Raw genomic sequence first — 19218 nt, 5'->3', positions numbered from 1 at the left:
CCTCTCATATCTCTCTCTCTCATATATCTCTCTCATATCTCTCTCTCATATCTCTCCCTCTCATATCTCTCCCTCTCATATCTTTCTCCCTCTCATATCTTTCTCATATCTCTCATATCTCTCTCTCTCTCATATCTCTCTCATATCTCTCTCTCATATCTTTCTCCCTCTCATATCTCTCTCTCTCATATCTCTCTCTCTCATATCTCTCTCTCTCTCTCTCATATCTCCCTCTCTCTCTCTCATATCTCCCTCTCTCTCTCTCTCATATCTCTCTCTCTCTCTCTCATATCTCTCCCTCTCTCTCATATCTCTCTCTCTCTCATATCTCTCTCTCTCTCTCTCATATCTCTCTCTCTCTCATATCTCTCTCTCTCTCATATCTCCCTCTCTCTCATCTCTCTCTCTCATATCTCTCTCTCTCATATCTCTCTCTTATCTCTCTCTATATAACTTAGCCACACCTCACCAGCCAAGCGCACAATTGACAGCTAAATATTAGCAAAAAAAAGCTGTCTACAACACAAATGAGGCTAAATGTTGTGCCATAGAAGTAGGATCAGACAAATAATGATGTAACCTGCTTATGGAATATCCATAGGATGTGAACTAAATATATTATAGTTCAGACTACAACAGTTGGAACTCCCACGGTCTAGAGAACAGTGCTCCTCATTCCTGGCAGAGAAGTGGTCCCGCATACACGTTCACACTCTTATGGGAAATATGGAGACAACAGCCATGTGAATGATCCCCACTGATCAGCTATATATGGTATAACCTATTGAAACGTCATAAATGTCTATAATCACTTCGGGCAATCTCTTTTTGTTATAAGAGTCCACCGGTTGTCCTGTTGCTGGTATCTACGGCGATCAGCAAAGGGAACCGGCAGCAAGTGTTTAATTCCCCTGCAGCACCTCCACAGGTAAAAGAAAGCATTACACATTGAAAGCAATAGGTTGTCTATGTAATGTATGGACATGTTGGGTCCTCCACTGCGGGAGTTGCTGGCTGCTCTGGCTAATAGATAAGGGCCCTGAATGACAGACAGCCCTTTTATCTCAGCATACTCAAATAAGTTGTTTTTAAAATGGGTTTACTAAACCAGACAATCCCTTTTAGTCACAAACAGTAAAAACACAATCTGACATTTGAGGTGATGTGTTTTATAATTGATAAAGCCTTGGCTGAATTCAGCGGCTGCAGGACGTGACAGCGGGAGTTCCTGATGTCCAAGGGATGTTTTATTTTTCCTTACCTTTTTAAAAAGACATAACAGATCCACTAATGTTAGCATTCACAGCTAGTCCCAGATTATTTTTGCTGCCTGTAAGAATTTAACAGTGGCTGGGGAATCGCAGAACAGCATAGTCTCTACCCTCGGCTGTCTCAGCCAATAAAGGTCTCTGTTCAATTAAAACTTAATGAGTACAGTTCTATTTACTTAAATGCTCTCCGCACCAATAATTATTAAGCTCGTGCTCTTTACTCACCTGCATGGGGAAGCATTAATGTCTCACAATATATCTATGATCCCCATGCCCTCTTACAAATAAGCCCTTAATTTCCATCAAACTTATTAAGCGTGAGCTTTTTTTCTAAGGAACGGGCACAACTATACAACATTTAAGCAGAGATTGAGTTTATTCAAATTAAACAAATTTTATTTGGTTGCTTTGGTTTTCGTTAGATACTTCAATGGACACTCTGCAAAGAGAACGGTTTATTACAACAATAAACCTTTCCTTCGTATGCGGATATAGCAGAGCTGAATGTGTTATTGGTTTGTTTGGGTCCTGTGATTAAAGCGAGTCTCCAGTCCAGTTAAAAAAATGTGCTGCCCCGCTCCTGAATTATCCAGCCTCCCTGTTAGGGACTGGCTACTTGACAGTCTACTCTTGTAGGTCACTGAAATTAACAGGACCGATTATAGGGGAACGCTATAGCAGGAAAAGAAAACCAGACCTGCACTCAGCGCTGCAGCGGCTGGTCAGCTATCCAGCTGGTTTTATAGGTCAGAGGACGTTAGAGCTCCTCTTTAAGTCATTGAGCTCAATATATAACTTGGTAGGTTTACCGCTAGTTCTATGGAAAACCATAAATAAAACAGTTATATACCTACAAGATCTGCCAAATTATATAAGGAGCTCTGCTACATTTGGGAAAACAGATTGACATTCATGTGCACAGCCTCATATCCTGCAATCAGTTTGTCATTATCACTCTTCAAATTAGATATTTTTTAATTACAAACTTCAGTAAAAAAAAAACAAACACCACGCTTTTACATTTTACTTGATTATTAAACGGTAACTAAACGTTCAACAAACTTCCGACATGTCATAGCGCTTCTGCCTCTTCGTTTTAGCGATTGGTGGGGGTCTCAGTGCTCAGATCCCCACCAATCAAAACTTCTGACATGTCAAAAGTTTGTCAAACATTTAGTTACCCTTTAAGAAGTCTTCCAAACTCCCGAAATAACTGTTATACTAAACTGCTGAAGGGGTGTCTGACAGGACAACCCGTTTTCATATGTCCTTTTAGGGCATATGGACGTCATAGAGGTGGGTACCCCACGCAGGAGTGGAGAGCTGCTAACTAAGAACCACTCTTGCTCCGGGGGATCTGGCCCTTCCATTACACAGTCTCTCATTCATTTGAAATGTCTGGCAGGTAATACTATATTTCTCCTGTAGCAGTCGGAAGCCCCTGCTCATTGCTAGGGGCTTCTAATTCTGGACTCATGCATGGCCAACTTCAATTTTGAAGGGGTTGTACTGATAAGACAATCCCTTTAAGTAGTTGCCTGGACATACTCAAACAGATGCTTTATAATAGAAGACTCGCTCCATGGGCGACAATGGCCGCTGTTTTTGTACAAGTGTTGTGTGTACTCAAATGCTACCAGTACTTCCAGTCCTCAAAACCAGTAAAAAGAAGATGACAGCGAGTACCCAATGCTGGATAGTAGACTTCATGATGACTAGGGACATAGCCTGGCAAGGGAATGGTAGGAGTTTGGATTTTTGTACTTTGCATTCCTCTGCCGCAGTTCTTGAAATTTATTGAAACTATTACTTGCAATGCCATGTATGACCACACGGTGCGCTGTTAAGGGGAATATAATAAACACAACACTTTAATACAACATCTAGTGGCCGTAATAAGTCAATCATTATTGTGACAATGTAGCGTATAAATGGCCATACCCATTTGTAAATGAAATTTGATGAATGATATTCCCATAGCCCTATCAAGTCACTAGTAATTATAAAGCGAGTCCTTCCTAATAATAGTATGTGATAGAATAGCAAGTTGTAGAAAAGTGTGAGTCGTCTTTTAATTCCGTCCTGACGTGTATCTCTGTAAGAAGGCATAGCGGTGGCAACAGTAAATGCGGAGAGAATTGGGTGCTTGTCCGCACACACTGACCTGCTGAGACTCGGCACAGCAGCGTGGGAGTGAGTAGGAGATCAATGAGACGTCTCTATATTCAGAGAATCAAACGTGCCACGAGGCATTGCACACATTTGCAGTCTGGGGGCTATTGCGCTTGCCCTGTCTATAGATTATAGTGCAAGGAACACCCTTAATTAATCCTCAAGATGAAAGCACAGGGAGGATTAAAAAGAGTTAAGAAAAAGCAGGGAAAGTGCAGGGTTTCCTTATGACATTTATATATAAGACGACATTGTTAGTAACTTTCTTAGATAAATGGGTTTTTTGATGGTGTGAAAAATGTTAATACACTTTCCGCTTCAACGTGTTAGCATTTCAAGATACCTGCTTCCAGTCAGTGAATGGAAACTTGACCTTAAATAGTTCCAGTTGCTAATATAGCGCCAACATTTTCAGCAGCGCTTTACAGAGATTCCCACCCTTCACATCAGTCCCGGTCCCAATGTTGCTCAGAATCTTCTTTCCCGATCTTAAACACATCTGACCTAGTCCTGCGTACACAGTTGATGGGTTTGTTACAGTGTAGGCAATCCTCTGCTGAGCTTAACACAGCCGCAGCACGGACCTCTGTTCTGAAATCCAGGCTGATCTTTTTTGTAAAATGGTATGTACATTGTAACAAATTACAGCTGTGTGGACAGGACTAGGACAGAATGTGTTTTCGGTCTTTAAATGTAAACTGGCATGTTGTCATTCATTGAAAGTAAGCAGAGGTCTTAAAAACTTAAGGATCTGAAACACAGAGTATATTAGAGTGGAAAAATGTATGATCATTTAGTAAATGTGCTTGTTTTCCGAATTATAACAACTGAAAATGAATTGTGATTAGACATTAGCAATTATATTCAACGGATCCAAGTTTAGCTGATTCGCATATTGATTTCCCAGTCAATCGAATATAAGTATGTATTCACACGCGCCGGTTTTGTGGCCTTTTATTGCCCCGATTTTCTCAAAGCTGCCGCAAAAATGCCACAAAACAGTGAACTCGACAATGTTTGTGGTTCACGTTCATTGAGTCCAATATAGTCCACCATCCAGTTGCCCAGATTTACTCCCAATCAATTGCACCAAGTGACAAACTCACCTCTGCTATAACTGTATATAAATGGATGATAACTAGTCTAACCAATTGGAGGAAATAATATTTTGTGCTGCCTTAACTGGAAAATCTTCTTACCATCTGAAAACTCCTTGTGGAATGAAATTCACATTGCATCATGTCAAAGAAAATTGGGATGGTTGCTTTACGTAGCTCCGTCTCCGGGATCAGCGTCATCTCCAACATGGGTCCAACCATTTCAGGAATGAATTTGATTTTGTGTTGACCTTTGAGAAAGCGGGAAGAAAAAAAAACAAAAAACAGTGAATTTAAGGAGAGTGGTAGAAATCAGAGGCCATGAATGCTGCGGAGGAAAGCAGAAGTAGACGTTCCCTCCCTCCTTAGGACAAGTCCTTGTGTAGAGAAGATAACCTTCACAACTGCGTTATTATATTTTAAACAGTTTATAAGTACAATTACCAGAAAACTATTCAAGGGGGAATCGGAGAAGGACTTAAAAAAACCTTTTGGAAACCAGCCACGTTTACTTGCATAGACTTGAAACCGTTGTCGGGATTAAATTAGGCAGAGGGTAGGGAGGGCGCTTGGGCACCTCTGCTTCATTCAGATTATACATTCCACCTGCTGCATGTTACGACCAGTAGGAAATATTACAGCAGAATTTCTGTGGGAACTTTTAACGCAGACATTATTAGATGGTCCGGTTATCAAATCTTCATTTTTACATGGACATGAAACCTTCAGACTTTCTGTAATTTAGTGGTAGTGCGCCAAATTTAGAAGTAAAAAAACACATTAACAGGGTTTTGCCATAATCACTATTTACCACCTATCCACAGGATAGTTGGTAAATATCTGATCGGCGAGAACTAATCACGAGAATGGATTTGCCTTACAGTTCCGGGAGCCCCAGAGGACAAGAGCAGGAGTCTGCATGCTCGACCACCGCTCCATTTATTTATATGGCGCTACTGAGATCATCTTCGGCAGTCCCATAGAAATGAATGGAGCAGTGGTCGAGTATGCGCACTAACGCTCCATTCCTATGGGGCTCCCAGGAACGGCAAGGTAATCCAGCTCTCATGATTGGTGGCGGTCCCAGCGGTTGGACCACCACCGATTAGATATTTATCACCTGTCCTGTGTATAAATGATAAAATAAAGACATCATTTAACTCGGATTTATATTCTATAGATATATTTTTGACAAATTTTGGTGCTGTTTTGTGTTCCCTTTTTTTTGGGGGGGGGGGGGGGTGCCCTATCCGTGCACACACACAAAAAGATTAAGACTGAAATATTTCAGTTTTCATCTTAGCCACTAGAGCAGACAATATAATGGGCTGATACTTCCGGTTCTGCAGATCACTTGTCAGTAGAGATTGACAGTATACAGTTTGCTGTATAGCGTCATCTCATCGTATCATTGCTGGAGGCCTAAATAAGACAGGATAGTAACACTGTATACATGCAGCCCCTGTCACTCCTTGGTCTCCTGGGGGAGGGGGCTGTACTTTATCACTTCCTGGAGACTCATAATTTATGACTCATTTAATAATGTATGACATTTCTGTGTCAATTGACGCTCATTCATTTCATCTGCCATAAAGCACACACACCCTGCTGCACGGACAATACAGTAAAGAAATGTGTGCCTAGAATATGACCACCACAAGGGAGGTAGTAAATAACACAATTTTATAATTCGATATAGAATAAATTAAAGGGGTTGTCTCATAAACCCCTTTAAGACTGTGGCCCCTGGGGCAATCCGGTAAATCTGGGCACACCCAACAAGCAGCTGACTTTGCAGAGGGAAGCCACTGCCAGCCAGGTATTTCCCCTGCAGCAGTCACTGCAGGGGAAATGTAGTATTACATGACGGCCACTCAGATTAATGGTCCTCCCAGTAATACAAGTACGGCTTGAGTCCGCAGAACGGGTAACACTTATTCGTAGCAGCTCTATGTTCTGGTACAGAGGTTTGTCTCAAGATGGAGACCCCCCACTATTATGTCTGTGTGCCCTAATAGGGCATATGGGCAGGGGTGGTCTTCATTGGACAACCCTTTAATATTAAAAGTTGATTAACTTTGCAAATACATTGTATTTATGTTGTCCTGATCCGGAGTTCAAGTCTGCATTGAAGTCCATAGTGCCATTCAAAATTCTGCTGGTTTCTATTGGAACCAGTCAACAGTTTGTAGACAGACACACCCCTAACTGCTTAGCAGAGTTCCTAAAATAAGATTACAGTATAGTGCCTGGTGTAAGAAGGTATTTATTCAGCCTACTGAGCTTCTTCACTAGTGCACTCCTAGTCAGCACATACAGAGAAGAAAACACAATATAGCTGAAGTCTCCTTATAAAGCTTTGAAGAAATTATTTAGAGGGCTGCTGGGCCGATCTCTCAAGCCTGAGATACCCATCGTTTATGTAAATATCTAAAAGTTTATGTATGAGAAAGTCTCTTAAATGCATTGATCTTAGCAAAAGCAGAAGGATGTCAGGTCTATTTAAGTGTGTTTTTCACTAATGTGATTCAACAAAATTAATTGGGAAAGGGAAAAACACCAAAACACCAAGTGGGAGTGGGGCAGTAACATCTGCATGGAGCATGAGAGATGTCCCTTTGGCTTGTGTCAGTTCTTCCTTCCATATTTTTTTTTAAAACACTAGTAGATCAACTGGCTCCAAATAAGGCTCTATTCACACTGGCATCATGGCTTCCATGTATAACAGAGCCCTGACAGATATTACAGAAACCGATGAATCTTGATGGACCCCTATTAATTAATAAAGGGGTCCACGAGGTTTCCGATAAGGCTTCGTTATTTTTGACAGCAAGAATAGCACTGCATTCGACACTATTTTTGCCGTTAAAAATACTGGAAACCAATAACACCAGAGCCTAAGGTTAGGACATGAGTAAGGGTGATTGGACTGTGAGCTCCAATGGAGACAAGGACTAATATGAGTGATTACAATATATGTAGTGCAATATAAATGTAGAGAAATAAAAAAAGAAATCTCTACCGCAAAAAAGGAATTATTAGGGTTGCTCTTTTATACTGTTACTTTATTCTCAACTTTGCCCTGCAATGGTGAGAATTAATAGTGCAAAGTAGCATGGATAAAACAAAAAGCTCCAAGTGGCCCACACAGAAGTTTCAAACCAAGTGAAAAAAATAAATAAATAAAAAAATTATATATATATTTATTTTCTTATATTTTTTTTCCAATTTAGGCATAGTTCAAAACGACATAATAAAAATGCACTGTCCCCATGGATGACTGAATGACCCTGGATATGTTTAATGGTTTGCAGCACAAACTTGAAGGAGCTGTAAGGCGCGCTCCCTTTTCAGGCTTTTTATTTTCAAGATTGTCCGTGACAGTTTTCATGTATTATGTCTGAAAAATGTCAGAGTCACCGCTTCAGAAAACAAATGCTCCTGACACAGAGTTATTCATCAAATACAACATCAATGTCATAAAGTTTTCACGAGGTTTTATTGCTCTTTTATAAAGACACCACAGACAACTAAAACTTTCTCCTAACCCTGGAAAAAGTCTCAAGTTCATCTACTCACTCACATGCCAAGGACTTTCTAAAGGGAACCTGTTCACAGGACAAGCTCTCATTAGATAAGGGCATATGTAAATTTGGGGCCATTTAGTTAGTACTATTATTCCCCTTAGTTCAGCACTAAAAGGGTACAACAATATTAACTAAATAGACCATAATGTGCCAGTCAGGAGGCCAGTAGAAGTGAGCCCCGCCCCCAAGGAGCATGGCTTCAGGGCAGTGTGAATTATGACTCTTCTTGCTCGGTTTAATGGCTCATCTGGCCGAGCACGTTAGAGACTGTTAAAGGGTCAAGGTGTCAATGTGAAGGGTCTTGCATGGCGACAGGTTTCCTTTAGGGTTCAAAAACAAAACTTCAAAAATATAATGATAGGAAACAGAATGAACTCTACAACCCTCCATGGAAATGTTCGTTTAGATGGCTGTATGCAAAAACTTTGTTGATTTCGTGAAGGTTTGCGACATTGGTTTGGCATAAAAACAGGTCTTGCATAGTCAAGGATGCTCAGAAGAGAAGGAATTGATGTGTAAGTGATTGCAAGGGAAATTATGGACAAGAACCCTTCTAGGAAAGTGCTTGACATTATACAACCAGGTGCTCATTATTGTATATGATTTAAGATTTTAACATCAGGTATATTTATTCTCCTTCTGCCAATTTTGTGTAAAATGTTACAGAATATCTGAATATGTCTACATTTTGAAGGATCTTTATTGACATCGGAAGTCCGTGAAGAACTATCATTAATGACTCATGAAGGAGGCACTTCTCAATAAAACCAATCCTAACATTTACTTACTAGAACTTCAAATGTATCCTTAATACAGTTCACTTTTCTAAAGGTCCAAGTTTTACACCAGTGGTCTCCAACCTGTGTCTGTCAGATGTTGCAAAACTACAACTCCCAGCATGTCCTGACAGACTGCGGCAACCTGTTGTTTCACAACAGCTGGAGTGTCATAAATTAAAGACTACTGGTCAAACACAAAGCTGAACGAGAGTACAGCAGCCATACGGCAAGCTTGGATGAGATCCCACAATAAGATTACCAGTAAGACAATACACCAATCCAATGTGCTTGGGGGCACATTCTCCAGCAACCTAAGAACTAGCTTCTGGCAGTATACAAGAAATACAACCACATTCATGTCCCACTAAGATTTAACCTATGCAACAGGAATATGAATACATAATTATACAGGTTTGTTGGCAGATCACGTTGTATATCTGCCAGTAATCATGCATCAGCATTTGGGTAGTTGCTATAGGAACTCCTTATTTCCACAATGGGAGCCCCCTGTTCCCTCACACTGCATGACCACAGTGAGGAGAACTTTCAATGAAGCGGAGGACGAGCATACGCGGTGCCACTTCATTCAAAGTCTGAGACAACCGAGAACTGCCACTCCATTCATTAAATGGAGTGGCAGGCGCATGCTCGACTGGCGTTCCATTCAAACTCATCCTTATTGCGATTGTGCAGTGGTCTTGAGTTCCAGTGATTGGTGCAGGTGTCCCTGGTTCTAGTGATCGATGGGGGTCCCACTGATCAGACATTGATCACCTATCCCGTAGATAGGCGATGAGTATCGATTGTGGGGAAACCCTTTTAAAAAGAGTAACTTATTTCATAATAAATTCGACAAGTCAGAAGTTTTGATCGGTGAGGTCCGAGTGCTGAGACGAAGCGCCCCTTTCTGCTGTAATTGTATAACTACGGCTCTTTTCAGAAAACAGAGTTAGAGGAGGACGGACTCATAGTCTTCTAAGAGCCCGTTTTCAGCTAACCTCGCCATTTCGAGGTGAGCCGATTACAGTTGAAGATGCACTGTGCTCGGATGAGCGTTCTGCCTCTTCTTTTCAGTAATCTTCAGGGGTCTCAGCACCCGGACCCCACCGATCAAAACTTCTGACATGTCTTTATGGCACGTGAAAAGTATTATGGAACAACAGTTAATCTTTAAGCTATACTGTCTTACCAGTATTTCTCCACATACAGATCAATGATAACCATGATCTAATGTGCTTTCCAAGTGCATCTAAAACCATGTAATTCCAATGTCAAGACGATAGCCTACAACTGTTTATGACCATACCTTACAGGAATCCTACTTTGGAATGACAGTCCATACTTTTGCCCCAAATTTAGCAGTCCCTTCTTGCTATTTAAAAATTCCCTTCTTGAATCTAACCAACAAATGTATGTATTAATAGTTTACAATACGCCAATAATGTCTGTCTGCCACCTTACTGCACATTAGCCCACACTCTACACAATATCATTATTTTTGACCCCATGGGAGTTAATGGACAGAAAAATGTCAATGATTATTACAGTTTCCAGTAAGTGATGAAGTACAGCCCTCTTCTCTAGAGACCAGAGTGTGACAGGGGAGCTGTATACTGAACAACATTAGAGGAAAGAAAGTAGAGCCTGACGATTTTGCGGCACTGGACGACTATCTAATGTGAATGGGGCTGTCCGGGGGATTCTTCGACAGCAGATGACGGGGAAAGAAAAGTCAGGAAGGTTTGATTTTCACATGCCCGATCCTCTGCTCCCGTGAGAGAGGTGTCTGGCAGCAGCGTATTCCTCTCTATCGATTATTGGGATCAGATTGTTCGGCTGACAGATATTGTAAAGGTCCCCGCCCTGGGCCGTGTAAATGAGCACCGATCAACGAGACAGCTAGTTAATTGGCGCTCGTTTGATCCTTTTACAAAGAGTTATGTATGGGGACGAGCGCTCGTTACTCCGATTGCTCGTCCCCATACAACGAGCATTTGCTCGTTCATCTGCTGATCGCTGCTGTTTACACGGGGAAATTATCGTGAACGAGCGTTGTTGAAACCTTTGTTTGCCCGATAATTGGCCAATGTAAAAGGGCCTTAAGTGTATGGGCAGCTTTACTATGCTACCGTATCTAGGCTTCCAGTAATACATAAGAGCCGTCATTAACTTGCCCACCCTCTAATGATAACGAGATCATTTTCATCCTGTGTATGTATATACAGAAAAGCTGACATGTGAGCTACAGAGAAGAGGGAATATCACCTTATTGCAGCCTGTATGAATAGTGTAATATTTTAAAAAATAATAATTACGTGGATAGTCCGATAAAAAAAAAACAAAAAAACAACAAAAATATTCCCTCTAAACCTTAAACCTGAAACATTCTCTTGTGGAAATGGTCTAGGGATTGTCAACTTACACACCATATTAGATTTGCTTGCCTTTATAATGGCATTGAAACAGTAAAAGTAGAAGCGTAGTCGAAGGATAAGAATATTTCTTTTTGGCATATCAAATTTGTCACTCTTATAGATATTCATTTTAGTTGAAGCCTTTAAAAATGGAGCGTAAGATACTTACCCAAATTATACCACATGTCCCTGATTTCAAAGCCAATCTGCCTTCTCATATCACCGTACCTGAAGGATAAGGAAAGTGTAATTTATGTATTTTTGTCATTGTTTCCAATCTTGTGAATAAATATTAGCAATACCAAGTGACAAAGACAGCAGTGATTGAATATGACAAGATATGACAATCTTTTCTGTACGGTGATGGAAAGAGTCTGGAATTTATATCCCCTGGAGATAAAAGAAAAAAAAAAGGTGCACAGTATATGTATATTTCCCAGCAAAATATCTTCATCCACAACAGCTGTTATTTTCACGTTAATAAGAAACTGCTAATTTTTTTTAAAATTAAAGATTCCCCCAAAAATATAACCCAGTAGAAGATCACTTATGAAAATGGTGTCTCCAAAGCGGACCAAGAACTGTTTAGCTCAATAAAAGTGACATAGGTGGACCCAAAATTGAAACATAGCAAACTTTGACTCGGCCAGAAGGGCTGTTGTGATCGTGGGCTTGTCTTGACTTTGAAAATTTAAACAAAATTTAATGTAGCCCCCCAGCTTTATTTAGACCACAGTTGCTACAAATTTACACTTGATCACTATAATAAGGTTCATCCTGACACATCGGGGTTCTTTGGGCCCACCAGAGGATATGATTTTGAGGGCCCACCTTCCATCCATATAGAACATGTCCATTTTTTATTTCATCATTGTCCTTGTTGTTATCATTGTACACACAGGACATATCATCATTGAGGTCTTGTAGGTAATATGTGAATCATGCCATAAGAAATAGACCCTAGCGGCGAGTGATTGGCTCCAAAGTCACCTCCAAATAAGGTTGCCTTCTGCTGGACATGTGGCTATATGCACACATTGAGTACATTGGTTCGGAAAATACGCACCAAAACCGCAGCAATTCGCCGGAATTTCACAGGTATAAACCACACCGGATCGTGCGTTTTTTATGTTTTGATGCATTTTTCGGCGCATTTTCATGTTGCAGGTTTTGGTGCAATTTTCCACAGCACTAGGCAGATACAATTTGCAATCGGAAACGCAATATAAACTGACATGCTGCGGATTCTAAAAACGCACAGCAGGTCAAATTCTGTCCCGAAAAATACCGCAGCGCGCTTCATATTTCCTGGAATCTCAATGACTTTGCTGGTACTGTATTATGCTGCGGATTTGGCGCACACAAATCTGCGTGGAAAAACCCACACATAATACACATTGTGTGCATTGACCCTTAGGCTGGGTTCACACGAGCACATTAACGTCCGTAATGGACGGACGTATTTCGGCCGGAAGTCCCGGACCGAACTCAGTGCAGGGAGCCGGGCTCCTAGCATCGTAGTTATGTACAACGCTAGGAGTCCCTGACTCGCCGTGGAACTACTGTCCCGTACTGAAAACATAATTACAGTACGGGACAGTTGTCCTGCAGAGAGGCAGGGAATCCTAGCATCGTACATAACTACGATGCTAGGAGCCCGGCTCCCTGCACTGAGTTCGGTCCGGGACTTCCGGCCGAAATACGTCCGTCCATTATGGACGTTAATGTGCTCGTGTGAACCCAGCCTTAAAGGGTAACTAAACGTTCAACACACTTCTGACATGTTATAGTAATATGTCAGATGTTTTGATTGGTGGGGTCCGAGCACTGAGACTCCCACCAATCACTAGAACTTGCGTGAGCGCTCAGCCGCTTCATTTCTGTTCGGCTTTTTCCGGAAATCGATGTAGCGGTGTACAGACTCCATTGAAAGTCTATGAGCCGATACATCGACATTCCGGAAAAAGCCAAACAGAAAATAAGCGGCTGAGCGCTCACAAGCGCTTCTGCCGCTTAGTTTTAGCGATTGGTTGGTGTCTCAGTGCTCGGACCCCCACCAATCAAAACTTCTGATATGCCACTATGACATGTCAGAAGTTTGTTGGAGGTTTAGTTACCCTTTAAGGCCCATTATTGTGTTACAGCTTGGGGCCCAGTGGAGGATCATCTAGTTCTCTGGTGGGCCATTCAGACCCTGTCCTGACAGCTCATTTCAAGACACTACAATAAGATCCATACTGACCGCAAAACATTGACATATGCACAAGCCGCTGTGTGATGGATTATGACATGTGGTGGTGGGAATTCTGTAAGCATCAGCTGGGTGTCTACATGTGGACAGCTATGGTTTACTTTATAGTAAGTCTTTGCCTGGATTTATGTACTGAAGTTTTATGGCTTTTCTCACTCGCATTAATTTTGAGCAACATGAGATTCAAAGATACCATTTTGTCCCCCACTCTTTATATTAATGTGCAGTGACTGACCTTGAAGAGGGCTGTCTAAAAATGTGGAAAAAGGGTTTGTTGTCAGTGCCCGCCCCCACCAGAAGCAGCGTAAGGCTTGGGAGCTTTCCTGGAACATACATCAAACTTATCCATATACCCCCATTCAACCAAAGGAAGCCATAAGAGTGTCCTTTTGGCCACCATCAGGCTGGTATACGGTGATATACCTTATTTACACTGTATGAAATAGCACATAGTATGCTGTGCTATTCCATACAGAGGTATCCTTAAAAAAAACTGAGGGGTGAAATTTGCAGCAATTCCATCCTGTGTGAATTCAGCCTTTACGCTTATTCATTGTGTTGTGTCTAGAAATGCAACTAAGTTTTATTAACTTAAATGGGGATCAACAGCAATTTACTTAACGGCTACGTAGTACACGAAAGCGATTTAAATAAAACTGTCTGTGTGTTTGGTGCAACTTTCGAATTCGTTTTTATTTTTAAAAAAAATAGACTTTTTGAGATACAGCTGCTTTGTATTTTACAGAGCAGCTGTATCTCACGCTAAGACCAGAATCCATCAGGTCAGTGGCACTGACGGGTTCAGTGTTAGCGGGTCCTGCGTGTCTATAACGCGCAGCATCCACCTGTAATCGATCACATCGAAGTAATGATCTTAGATGTGATCGATAACAGGGGGATCCTGCGTGACGCACTGTCACTGAACCGGTCAGTCCGGCTGACCTGATGGATACAGGATTCAGCTGCTCTGTATACAGGATACAAAGCAGCTGTATCTCAAAACTTAAAAAGATATTTTAATAAAAAGTAATTACAAAGTTGCACCCAACACACGGATACATGATTTATAAAAAAAACAAAAAAAAAAAAACACACTTTCATAGCTGTACATAGCGTATAAATGAAGAGGAGCTGCAATTCCAGATGCTGCCAATAGACAAGAGGGGCACTATTTCTGAATAGAGAAATAAAATAAAAGAAAGTGTATTTTTTCCTGATCTCAGACAACCTATTTAATACCCTAAGCTTCAGGTCTTGAACATATCAGTACGTTATGTACTAGAGTAGACTAAGTACCTCCACATGAATTACGACCTCTGCTCAAATATATTTTCAAGGTAGCGGTAGACCCTGATAACCAGTCCAGGAGTCTTTATCTCTGCGAAGATTAGCAGGTGTGACTGTTCCTACAGCAGCTCAACAGGGAGGCCCAATGTGCTACCTCCCTGCTATAATAAAAGCATCATTCACCAAGGGTTTAGGAGCTGCGTTCCCTGGCATCATAAAGACTGCCTCTGCCCCCAAAATAGAAGGAAGTAGAGGCTGCTGCCTACCAACGGTGGTTTGCAGATAAATGACATGTGGCGACTTAATGATCTAACCCCAAACGTACAACGAAAAACTTTTTAATTCCTTTATTAAACACCAAAAGTCCATATTTTACTTTCTGGATTTACAACCCCCAACCACAACCCATTGAAGTCTGCAGTTCCCTAAATGTTGTAAATCCTCAAATTCCAAATCATTGCGCTCAAATATATAAAAAAAAATAATTCACGTTAAGTTTTACTTCTTTGTTCCATTTTAATTTATCTACCGAGCTATAAAAAAAAAAAACGACAACAACATAAAAAGTGTTTAACCAGGTAGAAATCCCAACAAAGGCATTATGGATGCATTTTCCTCGAACAGATGCAATGAATACGTCCCGTGGAACACACATCTTCAAATGTACAAGTAAGCTTTGTAGTGTGCGGTCACGAAAATCTCGAGACACAGGTACAGACGGAAAATAGATTAGCATTTTATTCAAGCTGCAGGAAAATACAAAGCGCCTCTCCCTTCATCTTATATAAAGAATATGCAGAAAAATCAGAATGCATTTCTTTTCTCAGGGAAATTAAATTCACCCGGCCTCTGTACTTGGCGGCTTTTGTGAAGATCGCGGAAGATTTTTTACGATCTCATAGAAGTTACTAGTTACTTACTTGTTCAAGATTTTTGTTCTTTTGGTGCTAGAGAAATTTTCCAACTGTAGCGATTCTTGGGTTGAAAAAGCAACGGCCAGGTGAAAATAATTGTTCCACAGCTGCATAAAAAAAAAATAAATAAATGTATATTATAACTCGGTCCACTTTAACCCATTCACTCTTAGATAATGTTTGCTGTTCCGTCTTCTTTACCCCTTGCCGCCGCAGCCACTTTTCGTTTTTTATGTTTGTTTTTTCCTGCCCGCATTCCAAGAGCCATAACTTTTTACATTTTCCGTTGACAGTCGTTTGAGGGCTTGTTTTTCTTGCGGGACGAGTTGTAGTTTTTCTTAACTTTAAAAGGGGTTTTCCCACAAAACACACGTATCCCCTAACCACAGGATAGGGAAAACATGCGTCATCGTGATCCCAAACGATGAGAACGGGGGACTGAAAGTTCCCGCGAAAAGCTCAATGAGAATGGAGTGCTGGTGCGCATGCTCCGTTTATTCATTTCTATGAGACTACCGGGACCGCTGTCTCTGGCAGCTCCATAGAAATGAATGGCGCGCTGGTCGAGCACACGCACCAGCACTCCATTCTCATGGAGCTTTTCGTGAGAACTTTCGGTCCCCTGTTCTCTTCATTGCTGGGCTTACAGGGGGTCAGACTCCCCAGCGATCACACATGTATCTCCTATCCTGTGGATAGGAGATAAATAGTCGTGCCGGAACGAATTAATATTGTAACTTGAGACCACTGTATTACATTTATTGTATTATTTAATTATATAGCTTGCTTTTGCATGACTAACACTAGGAGGAGCTGTAAAAGGAACCCAGCTTGTCTTACAAGATCTAGGAACTCTATGGTATAAACAAAATTCTAGGATTTCCACATTCTCTCAGCAGAAGAATAATTGCAGCAGGTACAGATATCCGTTTGCCCGACGTGTACGTGCCAATGATTGTTATTCAAAAGTTACAAGGAACACAAATAAAACCAAGGAAAAGTTCTGGAGTTTTACTTGTATTTAGCTTCATTACTGCTATGACCGATCATTGGTTACAGTTAAAGAGTCTCTACAGTCTCTCCCCTTATCCGGAAAGTCGTCTTCTCACTGGTTACTAGTGGTCTGCCCTTTATATCATTCTGTCCATGTTGTAAGAAAAATTTGCTCTACATGCACGGAAGTCCTGATAAGCTGGTGATAGACTTAGGCTGGGTTCACACGACCTATTTTCAGGCATAAACGAGGCGTATTATGCCTCGTTTTACGCCTGAAAATAGGGCTACAATACGTCGGCAAACATCTGCCCATTCATTTGAATGGGTTTGCCGACGTATTGTGCAGACGACCTGTAATTTACGCGTCGTCGTTTGACAGCTGTCAAACGACGACGCGTAAATGGACTGCCTCGGCAAAGAAGTGCAGGACACTTATATACATTATATGCAGGACACTTATATACATTATATGCAGGGCACTTCTTTGCCACGTAATTTGAGCTGTTCTTCATTGAACTCAATGAAGCACAGCTCAAGATTTACGAGCGTCTCAGACGGCTCGAAAAATGCGAGGAGGAGCATTTACGTGTGAAACGAGGCAGCTGTTAACAGTCTGTCTTTTCACACGTAAATGCCTCTCATCGTGTGAACATACCCTTAGGGTTATACACTGCAGCCAATCTGAAGAGGCATAGCTGCAGGAAAGAGGTGTAAAGCAGCAGTCTGAACCAATGATGGGGCAGGAGGTGTGTCTCAGACTACCACAGACTCCTTGTAGGCGCTGTAGTTCAGCTGTAGTCACAGATCACTGCTCTGCCCTAATGGAGTGGAGCTAGAAAACAGCAAAGCAGTAAAAAGTGAAGAAAGGAAATAGCAGGTAAGTATCACCTATAGGTACTGACTTACAAATAATTGTTGATCTTACAACCGGATGACCCTTAAAAGTGCATATACAGCATAGATGTCAGCATGTCAAGACAGGAGTTCTCTCTTGGAAGAAAAGGACATGGGCTATAATGGATTTTACTAGGGGATTTTGGATATTGGAGGAGCCGTGATGTGAAGATCTTGAGGATTCTACTAGCCAGCTTCCCCATATGGTAATTTAGGGGTCTACCAACCAGTGTTGTCATGATCTACCCTGATTTCTGTAAAAATCTACTCTCTGGTAGCAGAAGCAATTTATTTATACAAAGGATTGGGCGGATCCTGACATCTAGAATGGGTAGTTCTCAAAGGCCACAACAATCTAAATTGTCCTATTTGCTAGGATTTGTACTTAAATGTTCTAATTTATGGCTCTATAATAACACATGAGAAATTCCGAGTGACTTGTAGATTGAATTATCTGTAATGCCTATTTAGTGGACATTTTAGTAATCCACTGCAGGTAAAGGGTTAATATACCCCCCACACAGCCGGCAGACATAATACGGAATCTTTAGGCGTGATTGGATTATTTTCTTTCACATCAGCACAAAAGAAGAGAACTCCGTTTACTGTTAAACTGCTCCCTGAAGTGCAATGTGTTCTTCTCTTTACCAAGTGAGCGAGGAAAAGCTGTATTACGTCTGAAATCTTCCCTTTTCCAGACACCCCCTTATAGTAGGCAAGCTGTGTTCTCAGCAATTCTGTGCTATGCAACCTCCACGTATGTTTGATTTGATAAGGCATTAAGTGGCGGAGAAAAGCAATAAGGCGACTGAAAGGTTGCGCTGTGCTATACTGTAGTTTTCAAGAGGAATAGAAAAAGAAACTTCCTCTCATTTTTGGACTGATCTGCACAAACTGTAGAAATTTGTCAGCGGAACTAAAGATCTGCATGGAGTCTGTAGTATGATGCACAGAAGAAAAAAAAAAACCGACCTAGATCAAGGCACTATATCCACCAGAAAATTGTATGGCTGCCTTGAAATGTGACCTAAAAGAGTTTTCTGGGCATGGGGACGTTTTTCATAAAGATGACCAATCCGTGCAATAGGTCATCAGTATATGGTGGGGTTCCGACACCTAGACCCCGCACCAATCAGCTGGCTGACTCCGGGCACCGGAAGTTTTGCAATGGTTGGTGCCGGAAGCAGAAGACTCCGTACATTGCATAGCAGCCGTGCTGCAGTACTGCAGCTCTGCTCCTATTCACTTAAAGAAGAACAGAGCTGCAGTGTTGCAGCACAGCTGCTATATATACAGTGGTCGAAACCTTCTGCTTCTGGCACCGACCGCTGCAAAACTTCCACTGCCGTAACAGCTGATTGGTGCGGGGCCTGGATTTCGGACCCCCACCGATCATATGCTGATTAACTATGGTGTGGATAGGTCATCACTCTCAAAAACCGCCCAATACCCAGATAATCAGCTCTTCGTGTTAAAGAGGTTAAGAAAAAAAAAACATCTCTGTTACAGGAATAACTATATAGAATAGCCCTCCTCCTTCTCTTGTGCCACCTATA

General features: G+C 41.4%; 1 protein-coding gene across 1 annotated transcript in view; it reads right to left on the bottom strand.

Moving 5' to 3' along the window:
* DOCK1 (dedicator of cytokinesis 1) overlaps positions 1–19218 on the bottom strand; it is a 362037-nt gene that overhangs the window by 75955 nt on the left and 266864 nt on the right. Inside the window, exons 31-33 of the mRNA XM_075843124.1 lie at positions 15779–15879; positions 11490–11548; positions 4643–4791 (exon numbers count right to left, since the gene is read on the bottom strand). Coding sequence (XP_075699239.1) covers positions 4643–4791; positions 11490–11548; positions 15779–15879 — 309 coding nt within the window. The remainder of the gene's footprint in view (positions 1–4642; positions 4792–11489; positions 11549–15778; positions 15880–19218) is intronic.

Source organism: Rhinoderma darwinii, chromosome 11, assembly GCF_050947455.1.
Source record: "Rhinoderma darwinii isolate aRhiDar2 chromosome 11, aRhiDar2.hap1, whole genome shotgun sequence".
NCBI classification, from domain to species: Eukaryota; Metazoa; Chordata; class Amphibia; order Anura; family Rhinodermatidae; genus Rhinoderma; species Rhinoderma darwinii.
Note: the sequence above shows the minus strand (reverse complement) of the source record. Positions and strands in the feature narration are given on the sequence as shown.